This window comes from Chaetodon auriga, chromosome 1 (genome assembly GCF_051107435.1).
Source record: "Chaetodon auriga isolate fChaAug3 chromosome 1, fChaAug3.hap1, whole genome shotgun sequence".
In the NCBI taxonomy this organism is placed as follows: Eukaryota; Metazoa; Chordata; class Actinopteri; order Chaetodontiformes; family Chaetodontidae; genus Chaetodon; species Chaetodon auriga.
Window position 1 is genome coordinate 14,458,383 of NC_135074.1, and position 19,113 is coordinate 14,477,495.

The 19,113-nt window shown below is 42.5% G+C and overlaps 1 protein-coding gene across 4 annotated transcripts in view; it reads right to left on the reverse strand.

Moving 5' to 3' along the window:
* The window catches only part of esrrga (estrogen-related receptor gamma a), a 78,596-nt gene that overhangs the window by 8,020 nt on the left and 51,463 nt on the right, over positions 1 to 19,113 (reverse strand). For all 4 annotated transcript variants that reach the window (XM_076724228.1, XM_076724238.1, XM_076724219.1 and 1 more), the window contains exons 7-8: positions 3,416 to 3,522; positions 3,162 to 3,324 (exon numbers count right to left, since the gene is read on the reverse strand). In XM_076724228.1, coding sequence (XP_076580343.1) covers positions 3,162 to 3,324; positions 3,416 to 3,522 — 270 coding nt within the window. The remainder of the gene's footprint in view (positions 1 to 3,161; positions 3,325 to 3,415; positions 3,523 to 19,113) is intronic.

The window sequence follows — 19,113 nt, forward strand, 5'->3', positions numbered from 1 at the left end:
GGCCAGACCAGTCAGAGGGCTGGATTCTATAGGGATCAATAGAAAACTCAGCTTCTATCTGTTCTCAAATTTTCTACTTTTTCCCAGTTTAAAAGCGAGTGGGTGGTCCATGATAACAGTGGAAAACAGTTTGATATTCATTTAGGTAAATTTCTACTTTTTGTCAGTGTACAAAACACTATATTCTTTTGACAGCACTGAACAAACATGGACTAAATGTACAACTTAACGAGTATTACTGTCACAAAAAACAATCCCCTTCTCCTTTTTATTCTTGGGTTTTCTAATAAGTGGTTACCTGAAGTGCAGCCTATAATGAGCACAAGTTAAAATGAAGTTTAATGAGTTGCACATTGTTTTTGATTAATGCTGTGTGTTTAGTATTTAAGGTGCTAGACATGGCTGCTGCCTGTGCTGTGACCTGCAGTACACTCTCAAGTAAAACAGCAGACGTTAATGAGCAAGAGCACAAAAGGCTGTTAAAACCACACATGTTAACATAGAACTCACACTTGCGTGCACATGCACATGAACACACACACACACACACACATGCAGACACACGCGCACACACACACACACGTGCCTCCTGTTTCCCATGGCTAGTTTAGCTGTCTTTGCATGTGGGGCACGTTTGCTAACATTTCTTAAGGCTTGGCTTCATTAATGCAGACGATTAGCATCCTGTGAATTAATTAGTGTCAGTGCCCTTCAAAATGCTAATGCTAGCATTCTGTTGTCTTGAAGAGCAGTTGGAGAGTCTGGGCAATGATGCAAAGTTCGTATTTTGGCGTCAGCTGTTTTGATATCAATCAGTTAAGAGAATGACTGTTTCAAATGTGAGTTTTCTGGACAGCGAGGTGAGCTTTTCATGGAATATTACCCTCGGCATTTATCCGGATATGTTTTGGGTTAAAGATATTTCAGCCTCAGAAACAGCAACATGCAATTTCCAGTTGCGGAATAAAATATATATTTGAGTTTGACATTTAATTAGTCATCTACCGTTCCAGCACTTCGTCGGTCCACAGCCTGACAGTCACAATGACTTTTATTCTTGTGCTAAATATCCTTGCATGCTGTAACACTGCTGCCATGTTTCTCAATATTAATAAAACAAAAAAAGATGAACACACACACAAAAAAAATGAAGATGCGGTGTTGATATCAGAGTGGACACAGAGTGACCTGTTTTTGTATGTTAAGGCTGCAACTACTGATTATTTTCATTGTCCATTATTTCCTCTATTCACTGATTAGTTGCTTGCTCTCTAAAATGTCAGAAAATGGTGAAAAACGTTGATCCTCACATCTTGTTTTGTCCTCAACCAAAAGACATTTGGTTTACTGCCACAGAGGAGTGAAGAAACCAGGAACTGTTCACATTTAAGAGGCTGGAATCAGAGAACTGTGACTTTTTTTGATCACTGAAACTGAGTTACTGATTATCAAAATAGTTTCTGATTTATTTAATAGTTGACAGCTAATTGATTAATCGCTGCAGCTGTTATTGGAAACACCTTTCATTATGACACAGACCAGTACAACACCACCATTAACTCTGAAGTGATTAGTGATTAATCAGCTTCTCAAATTTGCTGCTGTTCTCTGCTTTCTATCTTTGTAAGATAAATGTTTTTGGTTTTTGGTCGTTGATCAGGCAAAACAAACACCCAACGCCTCTGTGTGCGTTACCTTTCAGTTTGCTTATGACTACAGACGTTTCAATTATGCTTCTGAAGTCTCTTGAAATGCACCAACGTTTAAAACGCTATCTCCCTCTTCCAGACCTGTCGACCAATCCAGGCCAATGGAAATCTTCGAGGCAACGAGGACTACGTTAGACCTGTTCGCCTAATAATTCATCACGATAGCAGAACCGTCCTGCTCTCTGCACTTTCAGCCAGCAACATTTATAGACCACCAGACATGCACACACCAACAGGCAGAGCCAAGAGATTGATTGTCACACAGAGCCCACAGGAAAACAACATGTCAATATTTTCTGCGTGTACATAACAGTATGTCAGCGCGTGAGCGAGCGCTCCTTTTTAAACCTTCATATTTAAATATACACTCATCTTATACGTTAGCGTGTGTGTTTATGTATGAGCCAGAGAGATGAAATCGACATATTTGACAAAAAGAGGGTCAATGTTTTTGTGTGTGAACGTGTTGGTGTATGTGCGTTGACGGTGACAGAATCAGAACAAAAGGCCCCTCCCTCCCTATTCAAAGCTCTCCCATTTAAACACATTGTATTGACAGCTCCCCCCTTGTAATTAAAGAGTACTGAAGAGCTGGCCGGCTTCCAAGACAAAGTTCAAAAGACGGGTCATGGGAGGAAGAAGGCGTGCGTGTGTGAGTGAGAGAGAGAGTGTGTGTGTGTGTGTGTGTGTGTGCGCATGTGTCAGTCAGCTGTCGATGCAGCTGGACACATCAGAGAGGGGGCTTTATCGACAGACTTTGGGTTCTAATGATTTCACCTTATTTAACAGGCATCTGAAGAGACGACTATGCTAATTGTAAAAGGGATCGCCACTTTGGGGAAGGGAGGTGGGCTTCAGGTTGTGTGTGTGTTTGTACGGAGCCTTTGTTTCTGTGTGTGCACACATGGAAAATAAAATAACTGCACACATATGTGACGATTAAGAGTACTGTGAGACAACTGTGTGTGGCTCCAACAGTGAGAGTGCAAGGTTTGACAACGGCAGGAAGAATGTGTGAAAGTATGTGTCACAGTTGTTTGTGTTTGTGTGTGTGTGTGTGTGTGTGTGTGTGTGTGTGTGTGTGTGTGCATGTGTATTTCTCATGTTGTGAGGATGTAAATCTGTTTACACAGTCAGATTGTGGGGACTTGTTTTCCTTGTTGGGACAAAATGCAAATCCCTGTAACATTAATCATTAAATTTTAAGGTGAAGGGGACTTGGGTTAAGGTTATAGGCTAAATCTACGTATTGTCCCCAAAAGTGATGGAAACCCGACTGTGTGTGTGTGTTGGGATGCAGAGTATTGAAATGAGTCCTTTGATGGTTCAGTTTAAATGAGTCCCATGAGACTGGAGATGCCAAGGATTAACTCTTTCTCCACCAATCATGTGCGTGCAAACTCTAAACAGAGACACAGAAAACACATCAGCTGAGAGTGAATCATTTCAAACCTGAGTTAGCCAAAGCGATAGCCTTGAGAGTGACAAATTCCTCCTTCTCTAGTTTCATAGTCTTGTATTTCTTGACCAGCTGAAGGATGGCGTTGTTCAGATCCAGAAGTCCAGCTAGCTTCGACTGGTCCTCGTCCATTATGTAGTCCTCAGCATAGACCAACTGAAGAGAAACACAGCGAGGCTGCAGATAAACATGTGCATCTATATACGTGATGAGAGCGAGAAACGAACATCAAGCCAAAGACACTAACCTTGTCTTCAAAGGACAGTGAGCGGTACACAACACGTAGGATCAAGATCTCCATCCATGCGCTCTGCAGTAGACTCATCTGGTCTGCCAAAGACAGCGTAGAGAAACCTGGGGGAGATCGAGACAGAGAAGAAAAGCACAAGAGACAACTGTTAATGCAACATTTTAGCCCCCAAAAAAGTCGGAGAGGGAGAGACAGAAGAGAAAACATGAAAATCTAATGCATTACTGTGTAGTTGGAAAACACGTTGGGCTGTTTTTATTGTGAATGAACTGGAATTTAAAGTTAAACTAAGGAGGAACAAAGGGGATGAAAAAGAGAATGAAGCTTGTTTTGAAGCTGCTGAGGAGGTCTCCTCTCCTCCCTCCCTGCCCACCCTCCATCCATCCAGTTGACCAGAGTTCTCCTCCTCCTCCTCCTCCTCCTCCTGCTCTTCCTCTCTCCCCTATGCCCAGGGCTGTTCTCTGGGGAAAGGCAGGCCTTATCTCCCTCTGACACAACCTCCATGGATCAATGCTGGCCATCGCTGCTGCACCACTCAAACATACACACTAATTGCCGGGATGGCCTCAAAACTCTGGCTTTCTCCGGTGTCAATCCATGTCTTTCTATTTGCCTTCGTCTATATCTGTCCTTCTCTCCAATCGCAATCTATGCCTTTTTATCTGTCAGTGTCCGTCTACAACTGACCATCTGTGCGCCCGATTCTGGCTTCACCTCTTCACCATCCATCTTGGTCTGGATATCCAGTGTGTTTGGGTCTTTCTCTGTTTCACAGTTTTGCATTCTGTCATTTGATAGGTTGGTTTGTTCTGGTATGAACATTTTTTTTTATTTCTATTGTCATTTTCTCTTCTTTATTTCCTATCTTTCAATTACATTCTTAAATGCAGCAGACTTCCTTGTTGTCTCTGTCTTTCTCTTTTTGTCTGTCTATCTCTTTAATGGAACACCTGCCCACTCACACCTTTCCTCACAGCTGTCCTCTCCTCACACACCTGTCCATTCACACCTGCCTGTCTCTGTTTTTGTGTGTGTGTGTGTGCGAGCCTTCATAGGCACAGGCAAAGACAGTGGCCCATGTGAGCACACCTGTCAGACCTCACTGCAGCCCTCCAGTGTGTGTGTGCTTGTGTGTGCTTGTGTGTGTGTGTGTGTGTGTGTGTGTGTGTGTTTGAGATAAGCATCCTGCCAGGAGAAGCAGGCAGATGAGAAGGAAGATATTTCTTCAACAACATCTGCTGCAATGTGCCTCCTCTTGAGATGGTCGGTGTGTGACTGTGTGTGTGTGTGTGTGTGTGTGTGCGTGCATGTGCATTTGGGGCTCTTATCTCACAGTGTGTTGATGGGTAATGGCAGGCGTCTCATTATGTCCACGTTGCAGGCTATTGTTGTTTGTAATGTGCTCTAATTCATTCTATCTACAACTGTTAACAATAACGCGCACACACACACACACGCACAAACACACACATGCACAGACACAAATGCATAGGAACACACTAGAATGAATCCAAATGTGTATGATTCTCACTCACACACGCACACAGACAGACAGACAGACACACACGCACACGCGCGCACACACACACACACACACACACACACACACACACACACACACAGTGAAGAGAGCAGTATCGTTGCCAACTGGCAGTGTCTTCTTCTACTTAATGAAATCATCAGAAGGGATTAGAGGTGAATTTCTTAAGGGGGTCTTCATGCACACACACAGACACACAGACACACGCCCACACACACAAACAGCCACACACACCATCAGATGTCTTTAGGGGGTCCTTAGGACTTCACCACTCATTGTGGGCAGGGGAAATAAGCACAGGCATTGCTAAAATTAACACACACCCTTATTGAATCTGTTCAAACCCCGGGGTCAAGTGAAGAGAAGAAGACACGAGTGAGGGGTTAATATCATTTAATAGTGTCACTAGTTGTGTGTTTTAACTTGTCCCTGTGTGTGTCTTTTCAGCGCTCTGGCAGTGGGAGCAGTCTGGAGGGTTCAATCAATTCGCACACATCCCTCTGGTGGAATTTGATCCAGGGGCCAGTGGGGGCACACATGGCTCACACATGGCACGCACACACACACACACACACACACACACACACACACACACACACACAAATACACACAGGGTCACAGAACCACAAATACAGAAGTGCACACAAGGTAAAAGAAAAAGTAAACATTATCCAAAACGAGTCCACGACCAGCTGTATATTAATAATTATTTTAAGTGTTTGGAACATACCTCCCACTAACAACCATCTTCCTCTTAATTACACATAACATGCACATATATGTGCGCACACACACAAACACACACAAGGGAAATACCAATAATTAAAACCCCTGTGATTAATTTATTGAGCTCAAAGTGCAGCTTTTGTTATTGAGGTACATCAGTGATTTTATCAGGATGGGGTTCGTGTGTGTGTGTGTGCGTGTGTGTGTGTGAAGGCATTCTGTGTGCTTTTGTGAATAGGTGTAAGATTATATTGTGTAGTTGAAGATAATGTACATAATTGTACGGTGAGCGTGCTGGCTTGTTGTTTCATCAGCATGTTTGCATGCATACATTCCCATGCATATGTTTCTGTGAGTCTCTGCATGTGCGTCTCCATCTGTGTGTAATTCTGTGTGTTTGTGTGTGCGCCTCGCCGACCCCCTCCCCTCCCCACCAGCCTGTCTGCGCTGTTCAGCCATCCAATGCCTCTTATCTGTCTGATTAATAGGCGGCCAGCTTCAGGACAAATTAATTAACAGATAACGCCATCTCTCCCTTCTTCCCTTCCTCCCTTCCTCCCCTCCTTCTCATGAAGCGATCGATACAGCAGAAGAAAAGAAACATCAATGGGAATTTAGTGCTGATGATGGAGAGAGAGAGGTATTGATGAAGAGAGAGAGAGCACAAGAAAGAGTGAGATGGAGGGGAGGAGAAAATAAAAGTGGGAGAGGTGTTAGAAGAGATGGCAGTGGTGGTGGGAGGGGTGGAGACCTTTCTTTCATACCTGTGATTTCACTTGACAAAAGAAGGTTCCTTAGTTGACTCTAATTACATTTCCTTTCTGCCCATTGTTGATAAGGCATCTCATCCTATGTGTGGGAGTATGAGTGTGTGTGTGTGTGTGTGTGTGTGTGTGTGTGTGTGGATGTTGTACAGCCTGCATGCTGTTTGCTGTGGTGATGAGCAGAGCTGAATTTACATTAATGTACCATGAAAGTAAAGCTCAAAGCTCTGCTTTAACATTTTAACATAAGCTTTAAAGAGGAGAATATTACTACAGGACATTATCCAAAATATGAGTCCACCGTTATTGGATACATGCTTTGGTTTGAGCAAACTTTCTTCCCTTTTCTCAATTAATGTTAGCTAAACACCACGTATTGTATGCTGGATATTCTAAGCACTGGTTTCCCCAATGTACAGGTACGTCTTCTGTTCACTGTCTGTGTTAGTTACTTCACTGTGGCCATGGTGTGTGCCATATGCCCACACAATGCCCACCATACACCCTGATCAGCTCTCTATCGTCGCTGCAGTATAACAATGTAACACATCCCGGGCTGGTACTTTTGCCAGTGAAAATAATCAGAATAATCAGAATAGTGAGCATATACAGGAAAAACTTTTGGGGAATATAATCTTCATTTCTAGGAGACAAGGTTGGACATTCATTTTATTTTTACTAAAGACAAGTGTGATCATAATGTGTGGGATGAGTTAAGGTGTGTGTGATGAAGTTAAAATGATGTATTTGGTTGTACATGTGTGTATTTTTATCTGGTCATGTCTGACACTCTCTTGTATCTCTGAAGGTACAGATAGAGCGAGTGTGTGCAGCTGTGTGTGTGTGTGCATGTGCCATACATTGGTCTGACAGAAAGAGGCTGCAGTGCATTCATGCAGACTTAACCTCTACTGCTTGCTCTCGTGCTCTTTCTTTTTTCTCTTCCCTTTGCTCTATCAGACACACACAGAAAGACAAACACACACAAACACACGTCGATTCCCCAGCCACCCTGCGGCCTGTTTGTCTGCCAAATGAGTCCTGACTGCACATTTACACCCGAGACCGCACAACAGTCTGGCACAGACACACACACACACACACACACACACACACACACACACACACACAGGATAGCCCTTTCTCATGCCCCAGTTGCCACACAGACAAACATACATATCCAGGAGGCCTATATTTGTTTTCTTGTGGTTACAGGGCAAATGGGAACCAGTGAGAACCGACTGTGATGCTTATGAGTACCTGTGCGCTTATGTGTGTACAGTTTGTGGCATTTGTGAAGCTATTTGTGTGTTCGTGTGAGTCTGCGTGTTTGTATGACGGTACCCACGTGCATCTTCAATAACTGATGCATCATATTGTGTGTGTGTGTGTGTGTGTGTGTGTGTGTGTGTGTGTGTGTGTGTGCGTGTGTGCGTGTGCGCGCATTAATGTGCATTAATGTGTCAGGTGTAAAAACTGGTTGCAGTGTCGATCTGGTCCCAGTTATTAACACACGACTAGTCCTCACTTTCTGTCACTTCAATGGAGAACAGGGTTTTGCCATGTATTTGGGTACTATTTTATAACCCTGTGAGCTTTTTAAGTTTAACCCTCAATGTCTTAAATTTCAAGGTAGCTACTGTCGCCCTTGGTGTGCACCTGAAGCCTGAACGCTGAATTAAAAATGAATACCTCTAAGTAAGAAAAATGTTTTTTCACTGACGACACCATTTTGTCTGTTGCATTGGCTCAGTTTATTTAATTTATTTTTTTTATCAGAACTGACGGCTCAAAAAGGACAAAGGAGAGAGAGTGTGTCCCGGTGAGAACGTGTGTGTACATGGCCAGGATGCTGCCGGCGCAGACGCAGGTCAGCTCAGTGTTGCTGGACTACATTTGATCTCAATAAGCCAACGACCAACTTAACTCTCAGTGTGAGACTGAAGGTTGGACAGAAAAGGCCAATGGAGTCTGGACAGTCTGTCTTGTTTATATTTACTCAAACAAGCCTTTCAGTCCTTGTTTTTAATCAAACACATTTACATATTTTACCTTTCTTTAGTCTTATTGTTTGTGGAAAACCGAGTATATCTGAATGCAAATCGGTTACAAATGCTACACAATACATATGGTGGTCCATCTGCACACCAGTGGGCCTTGTATGGTTTGAGCACCTGCTTGCTCTGTTACCAATGACACGGTGCTCTGTCCTATTTGATCATGACCCCAGGACACACTTAACAGGAAACTTCTCAGTCTGTCTCAGCAATTTAACAGCAAAGGTTCACACACTTATCAAGAGTTATCGGCCTTGAAGTTGTAAAAATAAGCTTCACACATTGTCATAGAAATGTAACACGACACGGCAAACCTGAACTCACACTAAGCACAGTTACAGGAGCTGGATGTATACTGTAAGTAGGGCATCCTCGCCTAGAGCTGGAAAAAATGAGGAAATGATGATGGTAAAAAGTACATGGTGTGTTACTATTGCAGACAATGTGATGTCCAACAATGCTACAACAGTACAATATCAATGTGAAATGGACATGTGACAGACATTTGCCAAATGAAAATCGTAAAAAAAAAAAGAAAAAAGGAAGGATTTCCTTCAGAAACTGTTCAACTTTTTCTAGGGCTGACAGAAACCCAGAGATGACACAACATAGAAAAATAGTCACTGTCCTCTTTGATGCAGTTTACCCAATCCTTTTTGTTAGGAGGCATTTTAAAGAGGTATTGAGAACTGTGATGTAAACTGTGTCATGATTGTCTAGTTGCTCACAGGTGCGAGGAGAATGGTGGATTGTCTATGTGCAGCATGTACACGTATTGTGTTCTGCAGGGGACAGATTTAAGTCTACTGGCCCACTGAGATAGAGATTGCATTAGGACACGTGAAGTTTCCAACAGTTACCAGCACATCGCTGCCCTGCGTGTGTGTTTATTCTGTATGCACACTGTGTTATGTGGCTCCCGTGCTCTCTCTCATACCACTTTCTGTATGTGTTTGTGTTTAAATTTGTGTTAGTGTGCACATTGTTGCATGCTGTGCAACGCAAGTGCTCCCTTGTGATGCTGTTGGAGTGTGTGTTTGTGTGTGTGTGTGTGTGTGTGTGTGTGTGTGTGTGTGTGCGCGCGCACATCTCAAACTGTTTTGTACCATACGGCCAGACGCCGGCCCAAATGAACACGGACCCCCTGTAATGGCTTTGGCCAAGCTGAAACAACACACACCAGATATACACACACGACAAGCATGCTGGCAAATGCTGTCTCTCTCACACACACACACACACACACACACACACACACACACACCAGCTGACCCAATTACACAGAGATGCGCAACGAAATGGAAACAAATCTACCCAGAGAACCAGCTAATTTAGAGGGGCTTAAAGATGCACTCACACACAGGACACACACCTACTTGAACACACACACACACACACACACACACACACACACACACACACACACACACGTGTATACTGCAGTCACTTACATTATAAAAACATCATGTGTCAAGTGGAGTTGATAAAATATGAAAGTTCAATTCTGAAATTAAGTTCCACCTTTCACTGACAGAAAAATCAAGTCACACCATCAAAATCCTCTTTAATTTCTGTCCATTTCTATCCTACCTTTTGCCTCATGTCTTGTCTGTGTTGCATGTCTGTATTCTTATCCGTGTTCATGCTATAAGTCTCACCTAATTCCGTTTGGTGTGTAAAGATTGAAGAGACTGAGGCTGCTGAAACAGTGGTTATGTTACGACACCTCGGGTCACCATTACTGTATTTCAAACCAACTGAACTGAGGGCAAGAGAAAGAGGAATCCTTCTGATTTGATCAGTAAGTCTCCTCACACTGATGACACTGAGGTCAATGTGGCACCATGTTTCCATCACTCAATATCCTGTTATTTGTATGAACCAGCCAAATCTGTCTTTTATTATTGCTGTTATTCCTGTCTAAGGGTGAGTATCTCCAAACAGTTCAAGTTACATTACTTTGCAGTAATAGAAGAAAAACAAACATATAAAGTCCCCCTCAAGTCGAACGTGTTTTGCTATTACTTCACTTGGATGTTTAAAACAGCAGACACAAATTATTTTCAAAGCTGATTATCTTTAAATGACCTGAAACATGTTGAGAGGGGACCTCTGAAAAGTCTCAGGACCAATACTTAATGTTGGTTTCATAGTTGATCTAAAACAGTGTTGTTAAAGACTCATTGACACAAGTTTATGTGTTGGTGATGGTTTATCTTAGTTTATGGTAAAAATAACTGCCTGGCTGACTCTTCTGCATCCTGAGAACAGTGCCGCACACAAACACGCGTCATCACCTTCACCTTCACCCTCTTGCGTACCGTTGGCTAAAATGTCTTTCTTCTATTTCTCTCCCCTTCCACCCTCCCCCTCTCTTCCCCCTCATTCCCCCTTTTTCTCCACGCGGCCTCGGGGAGAGTCGAGCAGTCATAGGGTTGCAGTAGCCTCTAATCAGTGTGAACAGCGAGCTAATTACCAAACCCTCAGCCCTGGCTGACTGTTAATTGCATACATTAGACACCATCAGCAGCACTGCAAGATTAACACTTAAAATCTTCCCATTGCTGTAGTGGAGATGAGTGCTCTGTGTATGTGTCAATGTGTGTGCGTGAAAGAGAGAGTCAGGGGGAGACAGGCAGAGGTGGAGGGGAGGGTTGTGCGCTGTATTCTCTGCGTGCACGTGTGGTGTGTGCAGCCTCTGTGGTTGCGGGCGCTAATATTTAACACTTAATTAGACCCAAAATGGAGACGCAGCAACACGGAGATGGTTGTCGAGAGTTATAGCTCTTGCCGTGGAGGGGTTGCTTAGGTGGGGGCAGTCGGTCGTCGAGGGCAACCCCACATCTCTGTGGAGGCGACAGATGGAGTGACATTAAGAGCATTGCAGTGGAGGCATTTCAAATAATAAAATATCAATATTTACATTTTAATTACCCACTTCTAGCTCCACCAGGGCTGTGTCAAAGAGCGTGTGGGTGAGTGTGTGCGTGTGGGCATGTGCCACAGCTCGCTCCACTGGGGCCACGTCATCTTGACTCTATATAGAGTCAAGAGTACTGCTCAAGCGACAACAGTCTGCTCTGCACGTAATGTCTCGGTGAAATACACACTGTGGGAAATAACTAGTTTTGCCACGATGTTCTGTTTTCCGACATTATCCTTCATATCTTCTTTTTCTTTCACTCAATGCACCCATCTTCCTCTCTTCTTCTAACTCTGCATCCTGTCTCTCCCTCCTCAGATACAATGCTGATGCAGGCAGGAATGACCACTCTGTGTGTGTGCATGTGTGTGTGCGTGTGTGTGCGTGTGTGCACATCTGTCAGGGGTATTAGAACTAAGAAGCTTACATACCAACTCTCTGTCTTTCTGTCTCACAGACACTGCTGACAGACAGTTTTCAAGAAAGTAAAAAAGTTGAAAAAAAAAAAAGTGAGTTAAAGAATAAAGAGGACATAAAGTCAATATTTGTCTGCTCCAAATTTCTATTTGTATGTGTGTAGGATATCTGGGCTTACTGTTTTATTTTGATGATGTTTTTGTCACTGACCTGAAAGCGTCATTAAGAAACGCACTAAGACACTGATTGGACCTTACATCAAAATTCATTCCCCAGGGAAAGTCACCTCATGTCTGCTGAGACTCTGCAAGACACACGAAGAATGAGTCCCTCTCAAGCCATCAGCAGCACCCAGTCAGTGGCGGACAGTATTTCCAAGTACGTATCCACAATGTTAGCTTTGTCAGTTGGACAACAATCTAAATCTATCTATCTATCTATCTATCTATCTATCTATCTATCTATCTATCTATCTATCTATCTATCTATCTATCTATCTAGTCTGTAATTAATTCATTTTCCCAGCTTGTTCAATTAACTGGGTTGTGACAGTGTATTGATCTCTTGGTGGATTAACTTTTCAGAACAATATCCTGCCATAACATATTCTCCTGAAAAGACAAAATCCATAGTCTAAGCATCAGAAAATTGGCTGCCCTGCTACTGAAACGACTGAACAATTTTCTTGTTTTCAGAGATGATTCCGTAAAAATTCTTGGTTGTCAAAGGGGTAACAAAATATACATATTACAAGCAAAAATATATAAATAATATTTTCTGGCAAAGCACCACTGATGTATGAATAGAAACTTACTGATTATGGCTTTAAGACAAACCCCAATGGTCCCTGTCCAGGCCTGGTGTCTGTATATGAGATTATGAGGCTGTGTTGATTCTATCTTTCTAATCCCCCGTAGCTTTCCATAGAGAGAGGACCGCAGAAGCTCCACAGGGATTAATTTACCATTCACAGATTAGAGATATGGTCTCCAATATCATCATCCAGGACAGGCATTGAGAGGAAGGGCTCAACAATGGAGCAATGAGGAGAGGGAGAACAGAGAGAACGAGAGAGACACATACACAGACTGAAAGAAAGACAGAGATGAAAACGAATGCACACAGGGAGACAGCCTTCTCTACAGCATCATGCCTTAATGTCCTCGCTCGAAGACAAGAACATTAGACCTCATTCCACCTCCTCATCTGGGCCTGAAAAAGCCTGGGCTGAAAATCTTAATTAATTGTCCAATAGTGCTGCGGGGTCATTATGCATTGCAATAAAGAAGCGTGTAATTATGAGATTTAACAGCCATTACCAAAGCCAGGAACTCATATGTCATCATCAGCAACCAAGCCAATGGTGCGGCTGTGTGTGGGGCTTGATGGACAGCACACACACATACACAATGCATATAGTCGCATATGTACATGTTGATCATGCCGGTATATAATGTTTGGATATATTAGAAATATGTCTGCTCTCATGCAGGCAAACAGGGGAGATATATAAATGTCCGTGCAGACTAACAGGGGAACGCAAACTGAAAGCGCATACAGACGAGAACACACACACGCACATGTGCACACACGCGCAGGGATACACACACTTGCATACATACAGTATGCGCCAGTCTGATCCAGACAATAAGGCAGCCAGCTGTGATAGCAGCCTGCAGATGAAACATCCCATCAAGATTAAATGGACACAAAAATACACACATTATTGCTGCTGCGTGTGTTTTGTGTGTGCATGTGAATGCAGAGCAAAGTGCTGAGACCACACACACGGTCCTCAGCCACGTAGCAGGTGGGAAGTGACACACTTGTATAAGGATGGAGAGCTGTGCATCAACTCATGCACATTATACAATGTGCATTATTGAAAAAGTGCTCAAGCAGTCACACAACCAAAGAAACAAGAGGTATGAAAGGGAGCATATTCAGCTGGATATGAAGAGTGTGGAAGGCTAGATGGTGTAACACAGCAGCGTCAAATAGCGCATCCTAACCAGAGAAACAGCTGTATAGGTCGTCCGTGCAAGCAGGGGATTACGACCCATATTCAAGTTTAATGTTAGACAGCGACTCTAGTGGCCGTAGTAATTATGACGGGAGCAAAGGAGGAAGTCAGGTGACGTAGTGTAAAGAGCAAGAAAGTCCACATATGGAGGAGGTGGGGAGGTTAGCTGGGTCACACAAACACAGGACTGTCATCAAGGAGAATGCTGGTAGTGTTTCACGTGACACCGAAAGTCAACGTTGACCCATTTTGAATTATATCATGTACGTCTGTAATGTATGTAGCTGTAAGGTTTTATCCCAAGTAATGATTATAGTTTTGATCGTACAGGAGACTCTGTGCTGGAGGAGCAGTATCCTCTAAAATAGCATTCAGACAGGACACATAGAAAATTTATGCCTTTTCTTACTCTTGCAAATTAGTCTAATGGAGCATTTTTGCAGTCTATATTTGTTCATGCCACACACCCAGTGTACTCACAGTGTTCCTTTAGCTGCACTGAGCTACGCTTCCAATTCCAATTATGGAACAGCTCAGATTCTTACGTAGCTTAGATCTCAGAAAAACCACAGTTCTTTGTTTTCTCCACTTCTCCTTTTTCCCTTTGTCTCTGCACAGTGACGATGTGGAGTCACAAAGCCTCTGAATGAGCAAAAATTTTTGCTTGGGTGGACGTGTCGTCATCTGAGCTGCCAAGAGCTAACACATCTAGAAATGCATGTGCTTGCTTTCACTGACATCTTTACATCGACTTAAAAATGTAATCCTGGGACTTTTGAAATTTGCTTATTACACACTAAGAGGTCACCCATCTATGTGTTTAATTTAGTGCCAGCAATTTTGAGGCACATTTGAGCCGTGGGTACCTTAAAATAGACCAAAAAAAAAAAAAAAAATCAAGCTAATGAATCCTCAAAATGAATAAAATCATTATCTACATACAGTTATGTCATACTACCTTTCAACACTACAGGCATTTTCTTGTGTACATGCCTAGAGTATAAATGTCTTGGTGTGTTTACATCCAATGTGTGTGTATGTACAAATATACATTTTATTTTTATTGTTAACACGAGCATCTTGTTCACTGGACGCTGGAAAAGATTCGCTATAACTTACATCAAATGCTGCTTGTGGAAGTAGACTAGTAACTTCCTGAGACATTTCATCCATTCACATGAAACATTCTGCTATGGCATAGTTTTCCAAGGGAAATATATATATATACACACACACACATATGTGTGTGTGTGTGTGTGTGTGTGTGTGTGTGTGTGTTGTGTTGTGTGTGCACAGACCATAAGTTGTCCCCAGCTGGTGACAAGCACGCTCCAATCCTATTTTCCCACCTGCTTATTCCCTGATGGAAAGGATGAATCCTCTGGACTGTTATTTAAGAACGATGGATGTTGGAGGATGGGAGAGAGAGGGGGAGAGAGAGAGGGAGAGAGAGAGAGAGAGAGAGAGAGAGAGAGAGAGAGAGAGAGAGAGAGAGGAGAAGGAGGTAGGAAAGTGGAAGAGGGCACAAGAGGGTGGCAAGAGGTGCATTACGGGGGAAAATACATGAGAAAAAAACAAAGGAGGTGTGAGGAATAAACAAAAAAAAGGGGAAGAAAGAGGAGAAAGAGGGAAAAGCAAGTGAGAAACAATGATGGGGAGAGAGGAATAAGTGAAGGAGCAATGGAGGGGCCTGAAACTGAGCAAAGTTGATACGAAAGGGAGAAAAGATACAGATAAAGGAGATAAAGGGAAGAAAAGGGATGATATGGACATAAACAGTGAGGAAAGGTGGATAGACAGAGTGTGTGGAGAGAGAGAGAGAGAATAACTATTTCATGGCCGTCTGTGAACTTTGCATGAACCGACAGAAATAATGTGACGCCATGACAAGCCTGTCCCTCCTTCCACTAGATCTGCTGCATGCACAGGTGTGTGATATGTGGGTGTGGATGTCTGTGAATCCCTGTATGTGTGTGAAGTCTTTATATTGCTTTTGTGTGTGTGTGTGTGTGTGTGTGTGTGTGTGTGTGTGTGTGTGTGTGTGTACATGTGTGCCCCAACAGATAGAATAGGATGATGATGATTTGAAATGGAGTTTGGCCTGTGCGTAATTATGATCATCTATCTTTATGCCCCGCCAGCATATCATATCATATCACATCACATCATCTCTCTCTTGGTCTCTCTCTCTCTTTCCCAGACACACACACACACACACACACACACACACACACACACACACACAGAAAAGCAAATTGAAAGTGGTAAAAGCTGACTGTTTGCTAGTGATGACTTAGATGATGATGGGCTCAGATGGTGTGTTGATTTATTTGTTACTGCTCCTCTGATGTCACATATTATAAAACAGTGCACGTCTGCATATGTGTGCATTTGTGCACATTTCACTGAGTATTAGTGCTACTTTCAATGTGGGTGTATGTGTGTCTAGAAGTGTACATTTGTGTGTTCACGGGAGTCTTCTATGATGTATGTGTTTGTGTATGCATGTTTATGTATGCAGCTTCTCTCTGGTGTGTGTTCTGTGTGTGTGCATGTGTGACAGACATTATTTGATGCAGATTAGTCAGTGTACTCAGATTGCAGGCTGTGTCTCAAAGGCTGATAGACAAATGAATTTGATTTGCTAATGTAATCAAACTAATAAGAAAAACAGCAATGGGCTGCTGAGTGCAAATCTCATGACTTCAATATTTGCGTCTTTTTCTCACTTTTACTTGAACATCTGTCTACAGAATGACTCAATTTAAAAAAAAGAAATTTGGATCAAAATTAATAAAATTGCTTTTAATGAGAGGCTGTAATCTGAGGCTGGTCAGAAAAAAACTGATTTTCATCAGACACCACTTTTAAAATCACATTCATTCTTGGTATACAGGTATTTCATTCACTTGTTAAAAGTGCTGGAATTACTAAAGGTACTGTTGGGGATATCATCAGATTTTCTTTATGCGCACCACTCACACTTCTATAGGCTGCCACCACTGCTGCGTTTTGTATTTTTTGCTCTGAACTCAGGTCTGATATTGTGTGACACACGTGGATACAGTGACAGCGACAGCTGGTAAGATGAAGTGTGAAGCAAGTTGTGCAGGCATGTGTGTGTTTGTCTGTATGATGTGTCAGCTTGCTCCACTCTCAAGGCATAAGGTGTGTGTCACCACCAAGGTGTGACCTGATAGAGGCAATACCAGTGTGTGTGTGTGTGTGTGTGTGTGTGTGTGAATATTTGTGTTGAGTAAAACAATGTGTGTTTTTAAAGTGGGCACCTAAAGCTGTGTGCGTCTGAGTGTCATCATAGGCACATCGTCATGGAAACACTGTCAACACGGTGATGACAAAACAAACAGAGGACATCGGACAGACAGGAGAGTCAACACAGACTGAACGTGCCCTCAGAGACTGAGCAAGGTGTGTGTGTGTGTGTGTGTGTGTGTGTGTGTGTGTGTGTGTGTGTGTGTGTGTGTGTGTGTTCATCAGAACATCATATTTGGCATAAATAGCTTCTTCATAAACCAGCATCACAACACACAGTAAAGAAATGAACATAATAGCTTTGGGCCTCAGTTTTCTAAAACTTAATGCACACGTTCCATCGACACAGCTGAAGGGGAGGAAACATTTCAAGGGTGTTTATTCATCTCGGCACTGCAAACTTTAGTGACTACATCAGTATATTGTAGCACTAAAGGAATGACACAAACACGGGGACAAAAAGTGAACACAAGAAGTAAAGTAGATAAAACTGAAGAAATGCAACGCACAGAAAAAGAAAAATGTTTTCCCTCCTCTGTTTTCTCATATTGATGACATGCTTCCAATGCCCACAGGCTTAATCCAATAAAGAAAGCCCAACTTAATCCAAATATTAAGCTCAGATATCAAATATTCTTTTCCTAATTTGATTTCATCAATATTTGTTTTCATCTGCAAACAGGGGTATGTTTGTTTGTATGGGCTGCAAGAGAAAACCATGGCGGTGGTGGACTGGAAAATTAGACGTCTCTTATGCACCAATGTAGACAATGAAACAGACAAACACGCACCCACACCCACACACAACTCATACATAAGCAGACACACACACTTGAAACCAAGACATCAACCTCTAAATGTGTTATGTATCTCAGGGATGAGCAGAAATGGAAATCAAACACGCCCAACAGAACTCAGAGAAAATCAACAGCGGCTGGAAACACACACACACACACACACACACACACACACACACACACACACACACACACAAAGATGTGCACTAGACAACAAAATTGATGAAAGCAATGAACTAAATCAAATTCTGATTCCAAATCTCAATCTAAATCAGATCCTAATAAAGTCATATTTATGAGCTGAGTCTCATCAGAATATGGAAAAGGCGGAGTCAGTTCTATCACGACGATGCACAACGAGTGCTGTCAGTCATGTTTCTTATCTTCTTCACCTGAACTCACTCTATGTGTTACAAAGCAACCTTGTTAACCATGTACATATTTTCAAAATCAGCATAAGAACAAAATATATTGCTTGAACATTTCTTACTTGTATTCCCTAAAGTATTTCTCCTGGCTAAAGATTGGTTAACGTGAAGTAATTTTATTTTATATTAGAATTTATGTGCTAATTTATCAGAAGACAGGTGTGAATATCCCTGAAAACTGTCTGAGTTTTCAACCATTAAACTAAACTTTTCCACCTCTGCACATTATGCCTGTAAAGACTTAAAACTAATAATCTGTGTATGTGCATCTGTGCAAAATGTCAGCCAAGCTGTGCTTATGTGTTTGCTTGGTCACTGCCATGTAAATGCTTTCATGTCCATACACTGTGCTGTATGTGTGTGTCGATGTGAATGTACTGTTCGCGTGTTGTGTTTTAAGAAGGCACCCAGCATGCTGTGACTGTCAAGGTGAGCTAGCCTTAGCCGACAGAATGGGGGCAAATCTGCTCGTGTGTTTGTGTGTGTGTCCATGTGTATTTCCGTGTATGTTTTTTCATGAGTTTATGCGTAGAAGTCGACCCAGACCGGGCAGTTTATTGCAGAGGTTCATGGCACTGAGAGGGAGAGACAGACTGAAAGATGAAGTTGGGGAGCAACAGTGAAGGGAAGTACTGTTATAGAAGTTTCATGCCAATAAAGCACATTGATTTAACAATTGGAAAGAAATAGTGTGTGTTTGTGTGTGTGTGTGTGTGTGTGTTTGTGTGACTATTGCTGGAGAGATGT